The following is an 18,077-nucleotide window of genomic DNA, read 5'->3' on the forward strand; positions in this document are numbered from 1 at the left end:
CAATTTTTTTTTAATTAAATATGTATTTATTTATAAATATTTATATATCTCAATTCCTCTTTTTTTTTTTTTTTTTTAACGAATGTTTGAAATTTTTTTATTTTCTTAATTTATTATTTTATAAAATAGAAAACAAATAAATAAGAAATGAAAAATTCCAAATATAAAAAGTCAAAAATATCTTAGAAAATTACATAAATATTATGTTTAATATGTTTATAACAATATGATTTAGAAACATGGTATATTTTAAAAGATTTTTTTTTCATAAGAGGCATAGAATTCTCTCCATTTTTAATTCCTATTTTTTTATGAAAAAACAGCTACTTAATAATTTAAATAAAATTCTTTTTATATCATTAAACTCGTACTTTCTGAAGTTGTTATTTTCGAAAAATACATATATTTATTATTTACAAGAAAAAAAAAATTCTTATTTGGAAAAAAAATATAGACCCGACACTCCTTATAAGAAAACAGAAAGGTTAGAAAAAAAAAAAATAATAATAAAAATAAATAATAATGTATAAAAGTATATAAATAAATAAAAAAAATATAAAAATGTTCAAACATTGATATGTTAATTAAAAAATGTACACATAGAATTTTTTTTTTAATAAAGTGGAATAATTTATAGAGACCTAATCGATGGTGTTTACGATACAGTGGAAGAAGGAGATACAGTGTATATACATTATCAAGGTAAAACAACAAATGATTTTCGTATAATTGAATCCACATTTAGGAGTATTATTCCACCTAAAATTATTGCTGGGCATTATGACCAAAAACATATAAAAGCTATTTATGAAATGGTAATTGGTATGAAAAAAAATACAAGAAGAGAGTGCATTATTCCTCCTTATTTGGCACACCCAAACCATTTTCCAACCCAAGTAAGAAAAATAAAATACTACTACATATATATATATATATATATATATATAATATTTATATTTTTTTTTTTATTTTATTATTTTTTTTTTTTCATAGCCACTTATATACGAAATTGATGTTGTAAGAATTGTAAAAAAGAATGCTCAAAATAAAACAACCCTTCAAAAACTTGAAGTAAAATTAGAAAAGATAATAGATACTATATGTTCTTACTTTTAACTAGTTTTCAATGTAAAATACAATTTTCATTTATTTTAATTTTTTTCTTTTTCTTATATAAATTAAAAGACGCTTCTTATTTTTTTGTTTAATTTTAATTCATATTTTTGTTTTTTCAAAAATGAAAATATTAGGAAGACTTCTTTACAATATTAAAATATATATATATATATATATATATATATAATCATAATAATAATATGTTAACAAAAAAAAAGGAAAAAAAAAATTTACATATAAAAAAAAATGTCACATAAGTTTAAATATATACATATATATATATATATATATATATATATATATATATATATATATATATATATATATATAGATATATATACATATATTTTTATGTATTCTCTTGAAGTTCGTCCAATATACATGATGCAACATAATTCAAATGATTCTTCTCTTGGTTCTCCAATTCGTTATTTATTTTTTCATCTATAACCGGATCACGTTTTAAAGATAATTTATTAAAATATACTTTTATGTTATTAAACCAATTATTCATAATATTAATATTTTTATCATTTTCCAGTGTTACCGAATAACCAATTTTTTTCCTCCGTCCTACACGACCACATAAATGTATATATTCGTTTACATTTTTTGGCTTATTACATAAAAGTACCATATCTAGATTGTTTATATGAAATCCACGTATAGAATCAAAGGAACTAATTATTATAGGATATTTATTTATATATGTATGTTTATCATCATTAGGAATACTTTTTAAATCTTTTATGTCTTCATAATGTTCACACATATTATTAATATTATCATTATTATATCTTAAGGATATCTGTAACTTTTCATGTAATAAAACAGCGAATATATTATTCATTTCTAAATATTTTTTTAACTGTATTAGGGAATACCCATTTTTTATTAATATTAAAATTTTTTGATTTTTAAAAGTTTCTATTATTTTATGAATTTCTTTTATTTTATTTTCATATGTTTCATTAGTCATTAAGTGATAAAAATGATAAATGGTGTTAGGTAACTTAACTTTTATGATATATTTTTGAAATGCATTTTCTTCATTCAGATAGTAATTCAAATTATATTGTTCATTATTTTCTATTTGTTCTTGTTCATCATTTATAATATTATTACTATTATTATTATCATCAATAAGTTCATTTGAACTGGATAATTTTTTTTCAGATATATATATTTTTTTTTCATTATTTTTAATAGGTATATGAATTAGGTTTGTTATATTATCGATTCCTGTCATACCGTCGTTCTCCTGGTTATCCAATAAATTTTTTTTTTCTCTTAATATATAAATTTTTTTCTTTGCATTATTTTTATTTAAACATAATAATTTAAATATTTTTCTGTGTAATTCTCTATTTAAAGTACTAGAACAACCAATAAAAATTAAGTTTTTCTTATTTATATACATTAATGTCTCTAGAATAAGATAAGCTGTTTTGCTTTTTATGTTCTTTTTATTTTTTAATAAACTACGTTTACTTACAGAAGGTAATAATTTATCAATTTCATCATAGAAAATATATTTTATACTTTGTAAGAAATTCTTTAAGTTTTCTTTGTCTAGATTTAACAAATAACTTCGGAAACATGTGGGTGTACCTATAAGATAACGTACACCCTTCAAATTAACCATATGATGTAATTGACTTCTATTATTATTATTATTATTATTATTATTATTATTATTATTGTTACTATTATAATTGTTGTCATTTATTTTATATTCTTTTTTTACTTTACATGAACTATTATCTTCATTCAAATTATCATGTTCTAACATATATAACTTATTTTCCTCTATATCCATAGTATCCTTATTATTATTAAGACTATGTTTGTTAGTATGATGCATATAATAACCATCACATTCATTTATTTGTAAATGTTCCATTTTATTTATACATTCTTCTTCCTTAAAATTTTGTTTTTCTTTATTTTCATTTTTATAATCTTTATCAATAAATAATTTAATTAATGATTCATTTTTATTATTCATAAAGGACAAAATATTTTGTGCTACTTGTACACACAATTCCTTTGATGGACATAATATAAGTACTTTTTCATCCTTCTTCAATTTGGTTTTACATTTATTTTCTATCATTAAGTTTGTATATTCTTTGATATCTGATATTTCTGAATATTTTTCACTATAAGGTATAAACCGATATTTATTCTGATTAAAATATTTTCTACTTTTATTTTTTGATTCATATATATTTCTATCTATATAATCATTTTTCATAATATATTCTTCTCTCTCTATATCTTCCTTAAATATAAATTCACAATTATAAATAAACTTCAATATCAAATAATATAAACATATAGTTGTTTTACCACTAGATGTTTTAGCATGAACTAATAAATTATTATTTCTTTCTAACAAATAGATAAAATTTTTTTGCATATCACTTAAATATTTAATATCTTTGACATTTTCATCAAAATTACCTTGAACATAATTTATTTTATTTTCATCATTTTGTCCCCTTTCAATAAAAACAGTATTTTTAACAAATGTCTGTTCATTATTTGGAAATCCCTTATTTTTCTTTTTTAAATAAATTATATTATATTTCCTTTTTATATCATTATCCAATAATTTAAATATGCCTCTATTATTATTATATAAATTTTTTATAAAACAACATCGTATCTGTTTCTTACCATTTCCCCAAATCTTCTGAGCATATAAAATATTTATAAAATAAAGCAAGAAAGAAATAATATATCTGTATGTTTTTTTATAATTCTTTGTACTATTCAAATGAAATATGAAAAATATTAACAAAAACAATATTTTATTTATATAATTTTCCATATAACTCGTTTTATGATGAAATTTAAATAAATAAATAAATAAATATATATATATATAGATAATTACATATGATTATATTTATATATATATCATAATTAGGTGTGTTTCCATCATATAAATTTTCACTATACTAAAAGAGGTTTTATGTTTTGTTACTCATTTTTATGACATCATCGTTCATACGTTTTTGCAAAAAAAAAAAGAAAAAGAAATTGAATCTTTCTTTTCTAATTCATTATATCACACTAAGAAGAGAATATTTACAAAGGAGGAAATATACACATATAAATATATATATATATATATATATATATATATATTTATTATGTATCAACTATATTTTATGTATAAATATATATTTTTTATATTTATATATTTGTTTACTTTTAACAGATTTTCTTGTAACATGAAAAATGTTAAAAAAAAAAAAATATATTATATATATATATATATATAATATTTTTAAATTTTTCATGAAAAGAAAAAAAAAAATCAGGTACTTTTTCTTTCATATATAATAATAAAAAACACTTCCACAATAATAGATATATATATATATATATATATTTTTTATATGTATACATGTGCATATAATATAAAGTATAAATATAATTTATTATTTATTATATATATATGTTGCTTTTCAAAAAAAAATAAAAAATAAAATAATTAAAAACAAAATATAATTTAATATAGGCAAGCCATTATGATAATTATTAATAATATTTATACATTAATTATTTTATGTTTTATATTTTATGTTTTATATTTTATGTTTTATATTTTATGTTATTTATTTTTATTCTTTTTTTCATTCGTCCCGCTCTTTTGTAGGGTGCATTTGGACTTTTTGCAAATACTGCTTTAATGAAGAAAGTTTACTTTTACTTTCAACAATTTCTTCTTCAGTCATATCAATTTGATTATTTATTTTATCTATATATGCATTAGATGAGTTAACAAGTTTGCTTTGAAATTTCCATTGTAATTCGACTTTACGTAAATCTAATATGATATTATTTATTTGTTCATTTAAATAAGTATATTCATTTTTTAATATTGTGGACATAAAATTGATTTTTTTACTATCTATTTGATTTTTAAATTTTTGAAAATATACCAATATATTATATGTTTCCATTTTAGCAAATTCTTTGATTTCTTCTTTTAAACCTTTCCACTGTTCACTACTTAAACGTGTTAATATGAAAGCTCTATAATCTTCTTCATCATATTGATTATTGGTACCATTTTCTTTTTGTTCTTTATATATAAGGTTTCTTTTGTTATTATTTTTATTATTATTTTTAATATCATTATTATCATTATTATTTTTATTTTTATTATTATTATTATTATTATTATTATTGTCAATGTTGTACATAAAATCAGTATTCATATTTTCCATATTATACATACTGCTGTCACCATAATTGCTTTCAATATTATATACTTTATCACTACTAATATTATCTGTATTATTACTTTGTTTGCTTCTGTTTTTTTTTATTATTATGTAACTAGATAATATAGGGGCAAAAAGAGTATAAATAAAAAGGAAACGTATGAAAATCAAATGAGGTAATATAATAACGAAAAAATATAAGGTACTATATTTTAAATATATTTCCATTTTTACCATACCTATTAATATTAAAAATGAATATATCACATGCTCATATATTGTTATATTTTCATAATTATCTATACCGTAATAAAAGAAATAATGAAAAATAATAAAATGAAAACATACAAATAATAATAATAAGACACTTTTTAATATCTGTAATCTATTATAATATAAAGCCTCATATATAACTTCATTTTTAACGTACTTGGATAAATAAAAAAACATATTCATAATAGTTAAAAAAAGAAACAGATAAAAAATATAAATCATAATAGAATAAAAGAAAATGGTATTTATATGAATATCAAAATAACTATCTAATAAAATTTCATTATAATAAGAAATTCTATTTATATTTATACATAAAGCTAGCCAAAATAGGACTATTAATATATGTAATATAAATATAAACAATTTTATAATATCACATTCAAAAAGATATGTAAGATATATTTTCAATTTAAGTAACAAACTTAAATTATATTTTGTTCTTTTATTATTAATATTAGCATTGGAATAAAAATTATCAGGATGATAGTTCATATTAGAAATATAATTATTGTTTAAAGTAAAATTATTTTCATTATAATAAGGACCATAATAATTTATCTCCTCATTATTCATGTTATTATCCTGATATTTATCGAACATAATATTATTACTATAACTATAACTATTACTATTATCATTATTATTATCATTATTATTATTTATATTTACTACATTGAAATTATTTGCATTGTCCATATTTTGTAAATTCCTTCTATTATTATCATTTCTGTACATAAAATTCTCCATTTGTGTATTCATAATATGTGTCATATTACTATTATTAGAATGAATAGTACCTTTCAAGGAACTAACGCATAAGTTATAAAAATAAAAAAAATTTGTATAATAATACTTATATATAACTATTAATAAAGATAATAATATAATAAGATAGAGAAAATTTACGACTACACCAATAAACTGATATATATTAAAAGAATTAAAAAATAAATGATCAAACTGTATATATTTTGATATATAACCAGTAGAAGTAAAATGAAAATTTATTTTTACAAATATATTATGATGATCATCCACATCAGATAAAATAAATGATATTTCTAATTCTTTTATAGAATCATCAATAAGTGATAAAATATCATTTAAATTATTTTTCAATATATTTTTTTCATTTCTTATATATGCATAACATTTATCTTGTCTATTATTACATATTATATTATTATTATTATTATTATTATTATCACTTATATTTATTTCTTCTCTTGATGTCATACGTATATATATTTTACCATATAATAAGTCATATATTTCTATCCATTTATATGAATTATGATATATAGCATTGTTACCAAATAAATCTGTACCATTTTCTAAATATACAGTAAAACAATTTTTTATCCATTTTATAATATCATTTTTGTTTTTTATTTTATGGAAATTTAAATATTCATTATTAATACTAACATTTACACTTTTATTTTCGTGATAAAATTTCATATTCGTGAATAATTTATCACTACTCAAGAAACTTACATTTTCAATTTGATATTTTAACAAATTTTCTGTTTCACTTATTTTCTTAAAATTATTTATAATGAATAAACTACAAAATAGTAATAAGCCTATAAATATATAAAAATAACACATCAATTTCTCACTTTTTTTATTCTTCGTTTTTTTATTATACTCCTTTAAAATATATTTTTTTACATTATAAGAAAAAGGTAAAAATCGATTTCTCAAGTTAAAAAATATATTTATAAATTTTTCAATTTGGAAAATATTTTCTTCATTTTCCTCCATCATATTGGAAGAATAAACCTCTTTATTAGTATTCGATTTCTTCCCTAATTTTATCATATCTTTATAATTTAATTCTTTAACTATATTGTCTACATTTATTTCACAATCACTTGAATTATTTAAAGAAAAATTGTAACATTCACTTCCATCTTCTTCGTTCATATATTCAACATTTCTTATATTATTTTCTTCTGAATTGTCATATGAATTTTTTGAAGTATTACTGTTATTATTTTTTATTGAATCTTCCTTTAAATCTGATAAGGGTAAATCTTTGCTGAGTTTGGATTTGCTATTGCCATCTTCCTCGGAATTGTAATCAACTGTATTATTATTGTGTATGTTTTTATGATGACTCTTAATATAATAAATGTTTTTATTGTTACCCTTTCTATTGTGCATATGTTGATCGTGTATATTTTGATCTTGCATATTTTGATCTTGCATATTTTGATCTTGTATATATTCATCTTTTATATATTCATCTTTTATATATTCATCTTTTATATTTTCTTTTTGTGCTTCACCTTGTTTCTCATTTTCATTTTTTTCTATTTTTTCTTTTTCTTTTTCTTTTTCTATTTCGTTTTGACTTCTATCATCATTACATATATTAGTTTCTATCGTTCGTTCACTTTTATTATACTCATTATTTTTGTTGTAAATTGACTTTCTTTTCTTATATGCTTGAATTTTTATTCCCTTTTCCGTGTTATTATCTTTACTTAGCGTTCTGTTTTCTTTAAAATGACGCATATACCATTTGTACATTTTCTTATTTCTCTTAATGTATGATTTTATGGCCAAAAAAAAGATAAAAGAAAAAATAATCGTGAATATAAAAAAAAGTGTTGGGATGAAATAAAAATAAGATAAATTATTTCCCTCTGTATTTATTATTGATGATATATTAAATCCTTGAAAGTTTGCAAAAACTAAACATATATTTAAAATATAAGCATAAAGCATATTACAATTTTCATTTTCAAAAATATTAAAGACCTCATAACGATACATTGAAACTATACATAAATATATGAAAACAAAGATTAATAAAATAGAGCAAGGATACAAGAAATCCTTTTTAATATACTTCTCAACATTATTATATTTTTTTATTAACAAACCATAATTTTTTATAATTAAATAATATGAAAATATAAATGTTATGAAACATGTAAATATAAAAATATATTTTGTCCATTCTATATACAATATAACTCGTTCAATATCGTAAAACATATTTACAATACTTTCTGAGTTTGCATTAGCATATAAGGAATCTATTTTATATTTCCCATTTTCATATGTAGCATTTAAATTGGGTACCTTATATTGAAATAGAAGATAAATACCTAGGCTTAACATATTTAATAAGACACACACTAAAAAGAGAAATATATAAATGTAAATATATATACATATATATATATATATTTATTTATTTATTGATTTATTTTAATTTATTTTTTTGTAAATTACCTATGCTCATAAATTTGCAACTATACATTTTCACATACAAATTAAAACCGACCAGGAAATAAGTTCTCACATCTTTTAATATATACATAATAAATATACAAAGAAATACAAAAAACGAAACAACGAAATACCAATTGATTTGATTACATGAAGCTGACAATGTAACTATTTCTTTATATGTTTTAGTATTAGGTAAGAAAGAAAATTTTAAAGCATTATAAGATATGAGATTTAATATAGGATTATATAATAAATAATCTAATGTAACTGTAGCTATATTATAATTTGTTAATATAACAGCTGGTATAAAATATGGATATGATGTTGTATAAAAACTATCTTGAGATAACATTTCTTGAATTTTATTATAATCATTTTCACATATTATTTGATATAATCCTCCAATCTTTTTATATGATTTTTCATATGAAAAGTTATAATTCCATTTTTTATCAAAATAAGGATAACTAATATTTTGCTTATTTTCTATTTCCTTTAAAAAATTAGTATCTGAATATATTTCATATAATTTTTTTTTATTATAAAATTTTTTTATTAATGAATCATTACTATTATTATTATTATTATTATATAATCTCATAGTTATTCTCCAACAATTTCCAAATATAATATTATTATTGAAATATTTTTCATAAGATACATTTTTAACAAATTCATTTTTTATCCATGAAGCTAATTCAAATTTATTATTTATATTTTTAAATGTTGTATAATCCTTTTTTCTAGATTCATATGAATAATCATTATTAATTTTTTTTATATTATCACTCAATGATTTATAAAAAGTTTCAGAATAAAATGTAGACTCATTTATATTATTATATAAATCATTTTGGAAATTTCGTACTTCTACTATATTATATGAAAAACTGTAAAGCACAAAGAACCATAAAATTATTAATATAATATCAATATTTATTAATTTAAAAAATCTCTTTTCCTCTTTTATATTATCTCCCAATAAAGCTACATCAATGTATTCTTTTTTCTTCTCTTGTGCTTCTGTATATTTAAATAATATATTAGAATACACTTTTAAATATTTAATATTATTTTCGTTTGATATAGGTTCTTTATCTATATCCACCATTTTCGATCTTTATTCTATTTATATTCTTAGCATAAATATTGTACTACATACATATATATCCATTTTAAATAAGTAAATAAATAAATATATATTTATTTATTTACTTATATGTCTATATTTTTTTTTTTTTTTTTTTTTTTTTGGTGAGATGAGGGGAGCAAAGAAATTTCGATCTATACAGGTGTAACACCAAACAAATTACAATTATATCATATTGATATATTATATATATAATATTATATTATATTATATTTTATGAATGAAATTATTTAAACAATATTATCATTTTTATTACAAATATTTATACGTCATATGATTGAACTTTCAATGCACATAACGGTATTTTTTTTTTATTATATACTTATCAAAATGTGTAAGCATTATATATTTTTTATAAACATAATATTCTATTTGTATGTTTATATTATATATTTTACTAAAAAAAAAAAAAAAAAAAATTATATGTATAATATATACCAATAGTTACATATTCATACATGTAACAGTATTTTCAAACTTTGTATCTTTTATATATTTCATTGTATTTTAATTTTTTATTATGAATTAAAAAAAAGAAATTATTCTCCCTTTTATAATAGACAAATAATAAAAAAACAAAAAATCATACCTACATACATGTAATAGACCAAGAACTCCTACGTCGAAAAGAAATATATAAGAAATATTTATCTTATTTTGTGTTCATTGAATATATGTGCATATAATATAATAATATTTATATGCACATTTATGCATAAAAAGAAAATATATATATATATATATATATATATAATACTTTAAAAAATAAAATTAAATTAAATGAAATACATACAATAAAATATATAATATGAATAAAACAAATTATCATACATCACAAAAAAAAAAAAAAATAAAAAATAAAATATAAAAATATAAAAATATAAAAATATACATATATATATATATATATATATATATATATTATTGTCCACTTATTGTTGTTTTGTTTTTTTTATTTCATTTTTTAATATTTATACAAAACTAGTTTAACAAGAATATAAGTTCGGATTTGTAACCCTAATATTAGATAACAAATCTATATTTTTTATTATATCCTTTTTATCAAAATTCGACAAATGCTCAGGTTTGTTATTATTGTCATACCATGATGTATGAAAATTTTGATCTATCACATTTGTGAAATGTAAAAATTTTGTTTTTTCCCTATTTAATAAGTATTGTATATATTCTGAATATTCATCATTATTATTAATATTATGTAAAGATTTGATATGATATAAAATGAGTTGTTTTTGCATAGGTGTTAAAAAAGTTTTAAATAGATCGATTAATACAATTAATTCTTTATTATTACATGTACCTTTCATTACATTAAAAAATAGTATATCAAACCATATACTTGGATTTAAAGAATAATTCATTTCATTATTAGTACATTTATTAATATTATCATCACATTTCAAATAACAATATTTACATATATCTTCTATTTCAAAATATGTATGATCAAATAAAATTTTTTCTACAGATATATAATCATAATCTTTTGTGTAACAGCTTTTTTCAAAAATTTTTTTTTGTTTATTTAAATGAAAATGACTAAGTTGATAATTAAGCATACCATTCATATTATTATGATGATGATTAATATTATTCAATAAAATATCATTATATATTAGGTTATTTATATTTTTATTTTCATTTTTTTCCATCACATTTTTTATAATATCTTCATCATCATCATAATCATCATATTTATTAAATAAAATATTTCGATTTCCATTTTTGTCTTTCATCAATGTTAAATTATTTATAAAAGGAGATGAATTTTTCGATAAAACGATTGCTAATAATTTGGAAGCAAACATAATTTGTTTATTCATACATAATGATATTACCTTAATTTTTAATATTTCTTTTATAAGTTCATATATTCTTTCAATATCATCATTATTCATATTGATTTCAGTTTTATTATTATTATATATTATATCATCTTTGATATAAAAATTACCAAACATATCTTTAGCATTTACAACAGCATAGTTTTTTTTATTTTTTAATTTTTCATATAATATTATATATAAATTTATAGCTTCATTTCTATACTTGATATTTTTTTCATTTAAATATTTCTGTTCAAAATTTATAAAATCTGATAAGCATATTTTCTTGTTAATTATATTATTATTATTATTATTATTACAACTATTTTGTTTTAATGATATATATGGATAATACGTAATTAAATCTTTACAACCTATATATTCTTTCATTTGTGCTAACTTCAATATTATATATAAATCTAAATTTGGAATATATGTATTACTATTTGTATATAATATTTGTAAACATTCTTCTGCTAGTTCAATGGCTTTATACACATTCCCATTTTTCTTCAAACATTCTGCTAATAAACATTTATTTTGTACTAACAGAAAAGTTGGTATTTTTCCTTTAATACAATATTGTAATGATAAATTATAATATTTTATTGCCTTTGCAAATTTATTTAAAGACATTAATATGTTACCTAACATTATTAATGAAAATATATATATAAAATCAAAACAAATATCATTTAATCTACTTGAAAGAATATGATAGCATCTTTTTGAATAGTATAATGCATTTATTAAATATTTTCTTTTTAAATCCATTCTATTTTGATTATACATCATATTTCTATTATCATATTTTTCATAACAATCCTTTTTATCTTCTATATCTATATTATTCCTTTTTTTTATACCTTCAGTTTCGGTGACATTCGCTTTATCATAATAATATTGCATTAATAATATATTACACCATAATGTAGTTATATTATATTCCCCATCATAATATTTACTAAATTGTATTATTAATTTATAAATTAATAAAGCATCTTGGATTTTTTCCTCTTTTAATTTACACTGAAATGTTAAAATAAGTATATCTCTTTTTATCGTTCCTATACTTGGAATATTATTATAAATATAATAACATACCTTTAGACACTTTTCTATATATCCGTGCTCAAAATGTATATATGCCAAATGAAGAAATATTTTAGATAATTTTAATACATTTTTATTTATATTAAAATTTAGTAATAAATAAATTGCTTTCTTTGATCTTACATAATTTATACATTTCATTTTTTCATTAAGAATACAATAAGGATGACAAGGTATATTATATTCATATATAAAACTTTTTATTTTACTACATGTACCAACAGTACATATATTATGAATACTTAAAAAATTGCTCATTTGAATACCAATTATATCTACAATGTTTTCTTTTAAATTATTTTTTATTTTAAACTTTTCTTGTAATAAAATATTTGAATATAACTTTTCAATATTTTTGTAGTACCATGTACAATATAATGGGAGGCAAATCTTAGATTTGGGATAAAAAAAAGAAAAATGATTTCTTTCAAAATACATTTGTTTGTCATAATTATTAGAGTTATCAAACAACTGATTCTCTCTCTTTTTATATGTATTCATTTTTTTAGTGTTTTCATTTTGTTCATATTTATTAGGACAATGTTTGTTTATTTTATCACCTACTTGTGAGAGTATATTATCATCTATCATATCTTCTAATAATAAATATACATTTTTCATATTTGTTTGATTATTTTTATTATTTAAAAAATTATTCCCTTCAAAAGTTTTTTCATCATGAGAGTTATCAATTTGATTATTAATGTTTTCATTGTCATATAATTTGTTTATATCATGGTTAAATGACGAAGAATTTAAATTATATTCATATTTATATTTATATTTATTATCTTTCCTAATTAAATGATTTATGCTATTATAGTTATCATTTACATTATTATTTTGTAAGATATTATTTAGATTTAAATTTATATTGGATGAAAAAATATTTTTTAAACTATATATATTTGGAAAAGAAGTTACATCTTTTTTGGTAGAAAAATTAGACATATCATTCAAAGTTAAAGGTAATTTAATTTTATAATTTTGTTTACATTCATTAGTAAAAGATATACCCAAATGATATTCTATACAAAGGAGCAAACCGTATATTTCTATATCTTTTATATTTATATATTCATTCAAATTGATATTATATTTTTTCATACAATCAGGTATTAATATATTATTCCAAAATGTTAAAGACTCTAACGTATTAATATTTAATGTTAAATTTATTAAACGTATTAATAATTTATGAGGTGTTAATTCAGGGAAATAGTTCCAATCAGATATACATTTCTTGCATAAGCAAGAAAAAATCATTTTCCCCTTTTTATTTCTAGATTGACAACATGCATTGCTATCATTAAAAAGATTATAATGACCATTATCTTTTATATATGTATTACTATATAAGCAATATTCCCTATTATTATTATTATTATTATCATTATTGATATTATTAATTTCATTATTACTACATGTAGTGGATGTATTATTGTCCAAATAATTATTCATACAATGATCCTTTCCTTTTATTACATTATTAAATTCTTGATTTGATATATTCTTTACTATAGTTTCATTTTTTAAATGATTTATTATAAATGAATGTATGTGTTCATAATAAATACACTTTAAAGTACGGGCAATAAGTTCCTTACATACCATTTCTGATAAATAATCAGGTATTTCTTTTTTTAATAAATAACCTAACTTATTTATATTTATACCATGAGAATGATATACTTGTGTTATATCATAACTATCTGAAAAATTTAATAAAAAATTAGATATTTTGGGTATGATATAATTATCAATATTATTAATACATTCCTTTGTAGCTTCTTTTATTTTATCTATATTATTATTATGATTTTTATATTCATCATATTTTATATTTATGGATTTAGTAGTATTACATAGTGGTTTTTCATAATAATATTTTATAAATTCATATCTTAATCTTGTAATATAATTTTCCTTATCCATATTTAAAAGTAGAAAAGGAGGTAATATTTCTTCTGTTCCTCTTATAAAATATAAATTATCAATTATTGATTTATATATTTTTACATTATTTTTATTTTTTAATATATTCAGTTCAAAATAATTAGATATACCAATAGGTAAAATACAACAATCATAATTTATATAATGACTCATTTGTTTTAATTGATCTGAAAATTCTATATCATATTTTTCTATTTCTAGCATTATTTTTCCATAAAATTTGTCATTTTCTTTACTTTTTTTTTTTTTTTTTTTTATAGAGTTCAATTTATTATTACATAACATATTTATCTCATTTTTGTCTACACAGGTATTATTTATCATATCCATATAATTATCATAGTATTCATTATTTGTAAAATGATCATTTTCTCTTTTATCATTCATTTTATTTGACGTATTATCCATTACATGACTTGAAGGTAACCTATCTTCATCACTCATATAATCATTCATATCAGTGTGTTCGTATATATCTTTTATTATATCTATTGGCATATATTGCTCATTTAAAGGGATTAATGGTTCTGCTATTATTCTCATACCCATAAAATCAATTTGGTTAGCTATAGGCAAACAGAAGTTAGACTTTCTTTTTAAATTATATATACAATCACATAAAACCATTTTACCTTTTAAATCATTACTATATATTTTTCGTGCAATATTATAATTTATATTATCCTTTGTACTTCCTAAAACTATAGTAAACACTATACTATCAAATAAAAATATTAAATCATCTTCAAATTTAGGTTTATATATTTTATAAATATGGGGATAATTCTCTTTATTTATTTGAACAAAACATTTTTTTAAATAATTATTTAATTCATCATCTTCTATATTTTGTAGAAATAACGAATATACTAAACCACATGCACCTATATTACTTGATGCATGAAATAATTCTAATTCATTAAAAAATTCCTTTTCTCTTTCTCCTTCGCTTTTTTCATCATACATATAATCGCTCAAGGCCCAAATATTGCGAAATGCAAAATTTATTCTATCATGCCAATTAGAGCTTAAATACGAAAGTTCATTTTTACATAGGCTGTTATATAAGGGGTGACTTATATCCAATTGGTAACTTCTGGTAGGTTTTATATTTTCCATTAAATTGTTGTATATCTTAATTTTGTAATCAACCGAATTGGATTCTATATTATCATCATCATCATCATCGCAAATATCATTATTATTATTATTATTATTATTATTGTTTGATAATATTTGGCTAGATGCTGGAAAACTACAGGACATATTTTCTTCAATTTTATTACTACTAATGTTAGTACTATTATCACTATAATTATGATAATTTCCTTTTTTCTTCTCCATTATTATTATATTTTTTTTTTTATTAACTTTTTTTTTTTCTCGTTCAGTTTTTACATTATCATATTTATCCTTTAAAATACTATCATCATCCTTCATTTTACCTAACAACTCTTGAATATATGGAGCTTCTGGTTTATTTATTTTAAAAACATAATTTTTTTTTAATAAGTCATTACTATCTGAATTGCTTCTACATATACTCCCATTATTTACATTGATTATTTTATCATTCTTAATTATATTTGTACTTTTTATATTATTATTTATATTTTTAGTACTATGTACACTCTTTGGTAGTTCTTTTTTCTTATTTTGTATGGGAACTTTTTTTATATATTTTTCAGTATTTTCTTTTAATACCGTTTCTTTATTGCTACTTTTTGTAACACTGTTAATAGAGTTATTTTTTTTAACCACAATATTCACATTCAATCCATCATTATTTTTTATTATTGTACTTTTCTTTTTCCATAATAATATATTTCTAAAGTTTTGATAACTAAACCATGATATAGATTTACGAATTATCCTTTTTATATGGTTATGTGTTGCTTGTTTCTTTTGAATATATTGTTTTGGATACCCTTTGTGTGTATATTTTGAATACTTTGCGTATTTTACATTTACCATGTTCTTTCCATTATCTACACCCACATTTGATTTCATATTATTATATGTTTTATGTTTCTCCGTGTTACACCTCACGTAATTATTTAAATTGTTGGTATTATACATTAATGATGGATCTACATTTTTATTTATTACACCATCTTCTCTATTTTTTCTTTTTAACGCAGACAGTTTTTTCTGTAGTGTAGTCATCCTTGTTTGGCTTTTTTTTTTTTCTTTTTTTTTTTTTAATATATTACCTTTATATGTGCATAATAATTATTATTTTTAAAAAAATTAATAATATTAATGTAATATTTAGACACCGTTAAAACATCAAAAAAAAAAAAAAAAATAACTAAATAAAAAGAAAGAAAGAAAGAAAGAAAGAAAGGTATGTTTAAAAATGCAATAATATACAAATATGTTATGTTAACATAATTAAAAAATGTATTTTCTCTTTTTAATTATGTGTTAATATTATTTGTTTTATAATTAAAAAAAAAAAAAAGATATTTGGAAGCTTTTAATATAAATGTAGCTACATAAGATAATTAAATTAAGAAAAAAAATACATTATAACAATATATAAATATGAATATTTATTTTTATTTTTGATTCTTTTAATTTATAATTAAAAATCGCATATAAGTGATTAAACTATAAGTTTCTATTATATAGAAGAAAGTAAGACTGATAACAAAAAGAAAAAAAAATTAAAAAAATAGAAAAATAAACATATAAAAAGTGCATATTCATATATCTACTAAAGAAGTAACATCATATATATTCTAATTATTCATTATCACAACATAACATATATATATGAGAGATATATGGAAATAAAAAAATGTGTACATATATATATGTATATATATATATATAATACATTTATATACAAAAGAAATACATATATATATGTAATCAATCTTTCACATATATGTAATATGTAATATTCTGTTTAAAATTTATACAAAGGAAAAAAAAAAAAAAAAAAAAATTAGTTCCTCTTTTACAAATATATACATTTATAAATACATTAAATTTATATACTTTATAAATGACAAAAAAAAAAAAAAATAAAATAAAATAAAAAAAATTATCTCCATAAGAAAATATATATTTTCTTATTTTTAATAGGGTATCATTTTATTTAAATTTTCATATTCTTCATGA

General features: G+C 18.8%; 4 protein-coding genes across 4 annotated transcripts; 1 reads left to right on the forward strand and 3 right to left on the reverse strand.

Moving 5' to 3' along the window:
* Positions 1–239: 239 nt before the first annotated feature.
* Positions 240–1,116, forward strand: PRSY57_1312300 (peptidyl-prolyl cis-trans isomerase, putative; the record flags this gene model as incomplete). Its single annotated transcript, XM_012909059.2, has 3 exons — positions 240–484; positions 623–896; positions 994–1,116. The coding sequence occupies 3 exons, from the start codon at positions 240–242 to the stop codon at positions 1,114–1,116; spliced, it is 642 nt and encodes a 213-aa protein (XP_012764513.2).
* A 349-nt stretch (positions 1,117–1,465) lies between these two features.
* PRSY57_1312400 (DEAD box helicase, putative) lies at positions 1,466–3,952 on the reverse strand (the record flags this gene model as incomplete). The annotated part of the gene is made up of 1 exon (XM_012909060.2): positions 1,466–3,952. One exon carries the CDS (start codon positions 3,950–3,952, stop codon positions 1,466–1,468), a length of 2,487 nt encoding a protein of 828 aa, XP_012764514.2.
* An 811-nt stretch (positions 3,953–4,763) lies between these two features.
* On the reverse strand, positions 4,764–9,993 carry PRSY57_1312500 (putative membrane protein; the record flags this gene model as incomplete). The annotated part of the gene is made up of 2 exons (XM_012909061.2): positions 4,764–8,785; positions 8,883–9,993. 2 exons carry the CDS (start codon positions 9,991–9,993, stop codon positions 4,764–4,766), a joined length of 5,133 nt encoding a protein of 1,710 aa, XP_012764515.2.
* Positions 9,994–11,018: 1,025 nt separating this feature from the next.
* Positions 11,019–17,114, reverse strand: PRSY57_1312600 (hypothetical protein; the record flags this gene model as incomplete). The annotated part of the gene is made up of 1 exon (XM_012909062.2): positions 11,019–17,114. One exon carries the CDS (start codon positions 17,112–17,114, stop codon positions 11,019–11,021), a length of 6,096 nt encoding a protein of 2,031 aa, XP_012764516.2.
* Positions 17,115–18,077: the final 963 nt, after the last annotated feature.

The sequence above is a fragment of the Plasmodium reichenowi genome, chromosome 13 (genome assembly GCF_001601855.1).
Source record: "Plasmodium reichenowi strain SY57 chromosome 13, whole genome shotgun sequence".
NCBI classification, from domain to species: Eukaryota; Apicomplexa; class Aconoidasida; order Haemosporida; family Plasmodiidae; genus Plasmodium; species Plasmodium reichenowi.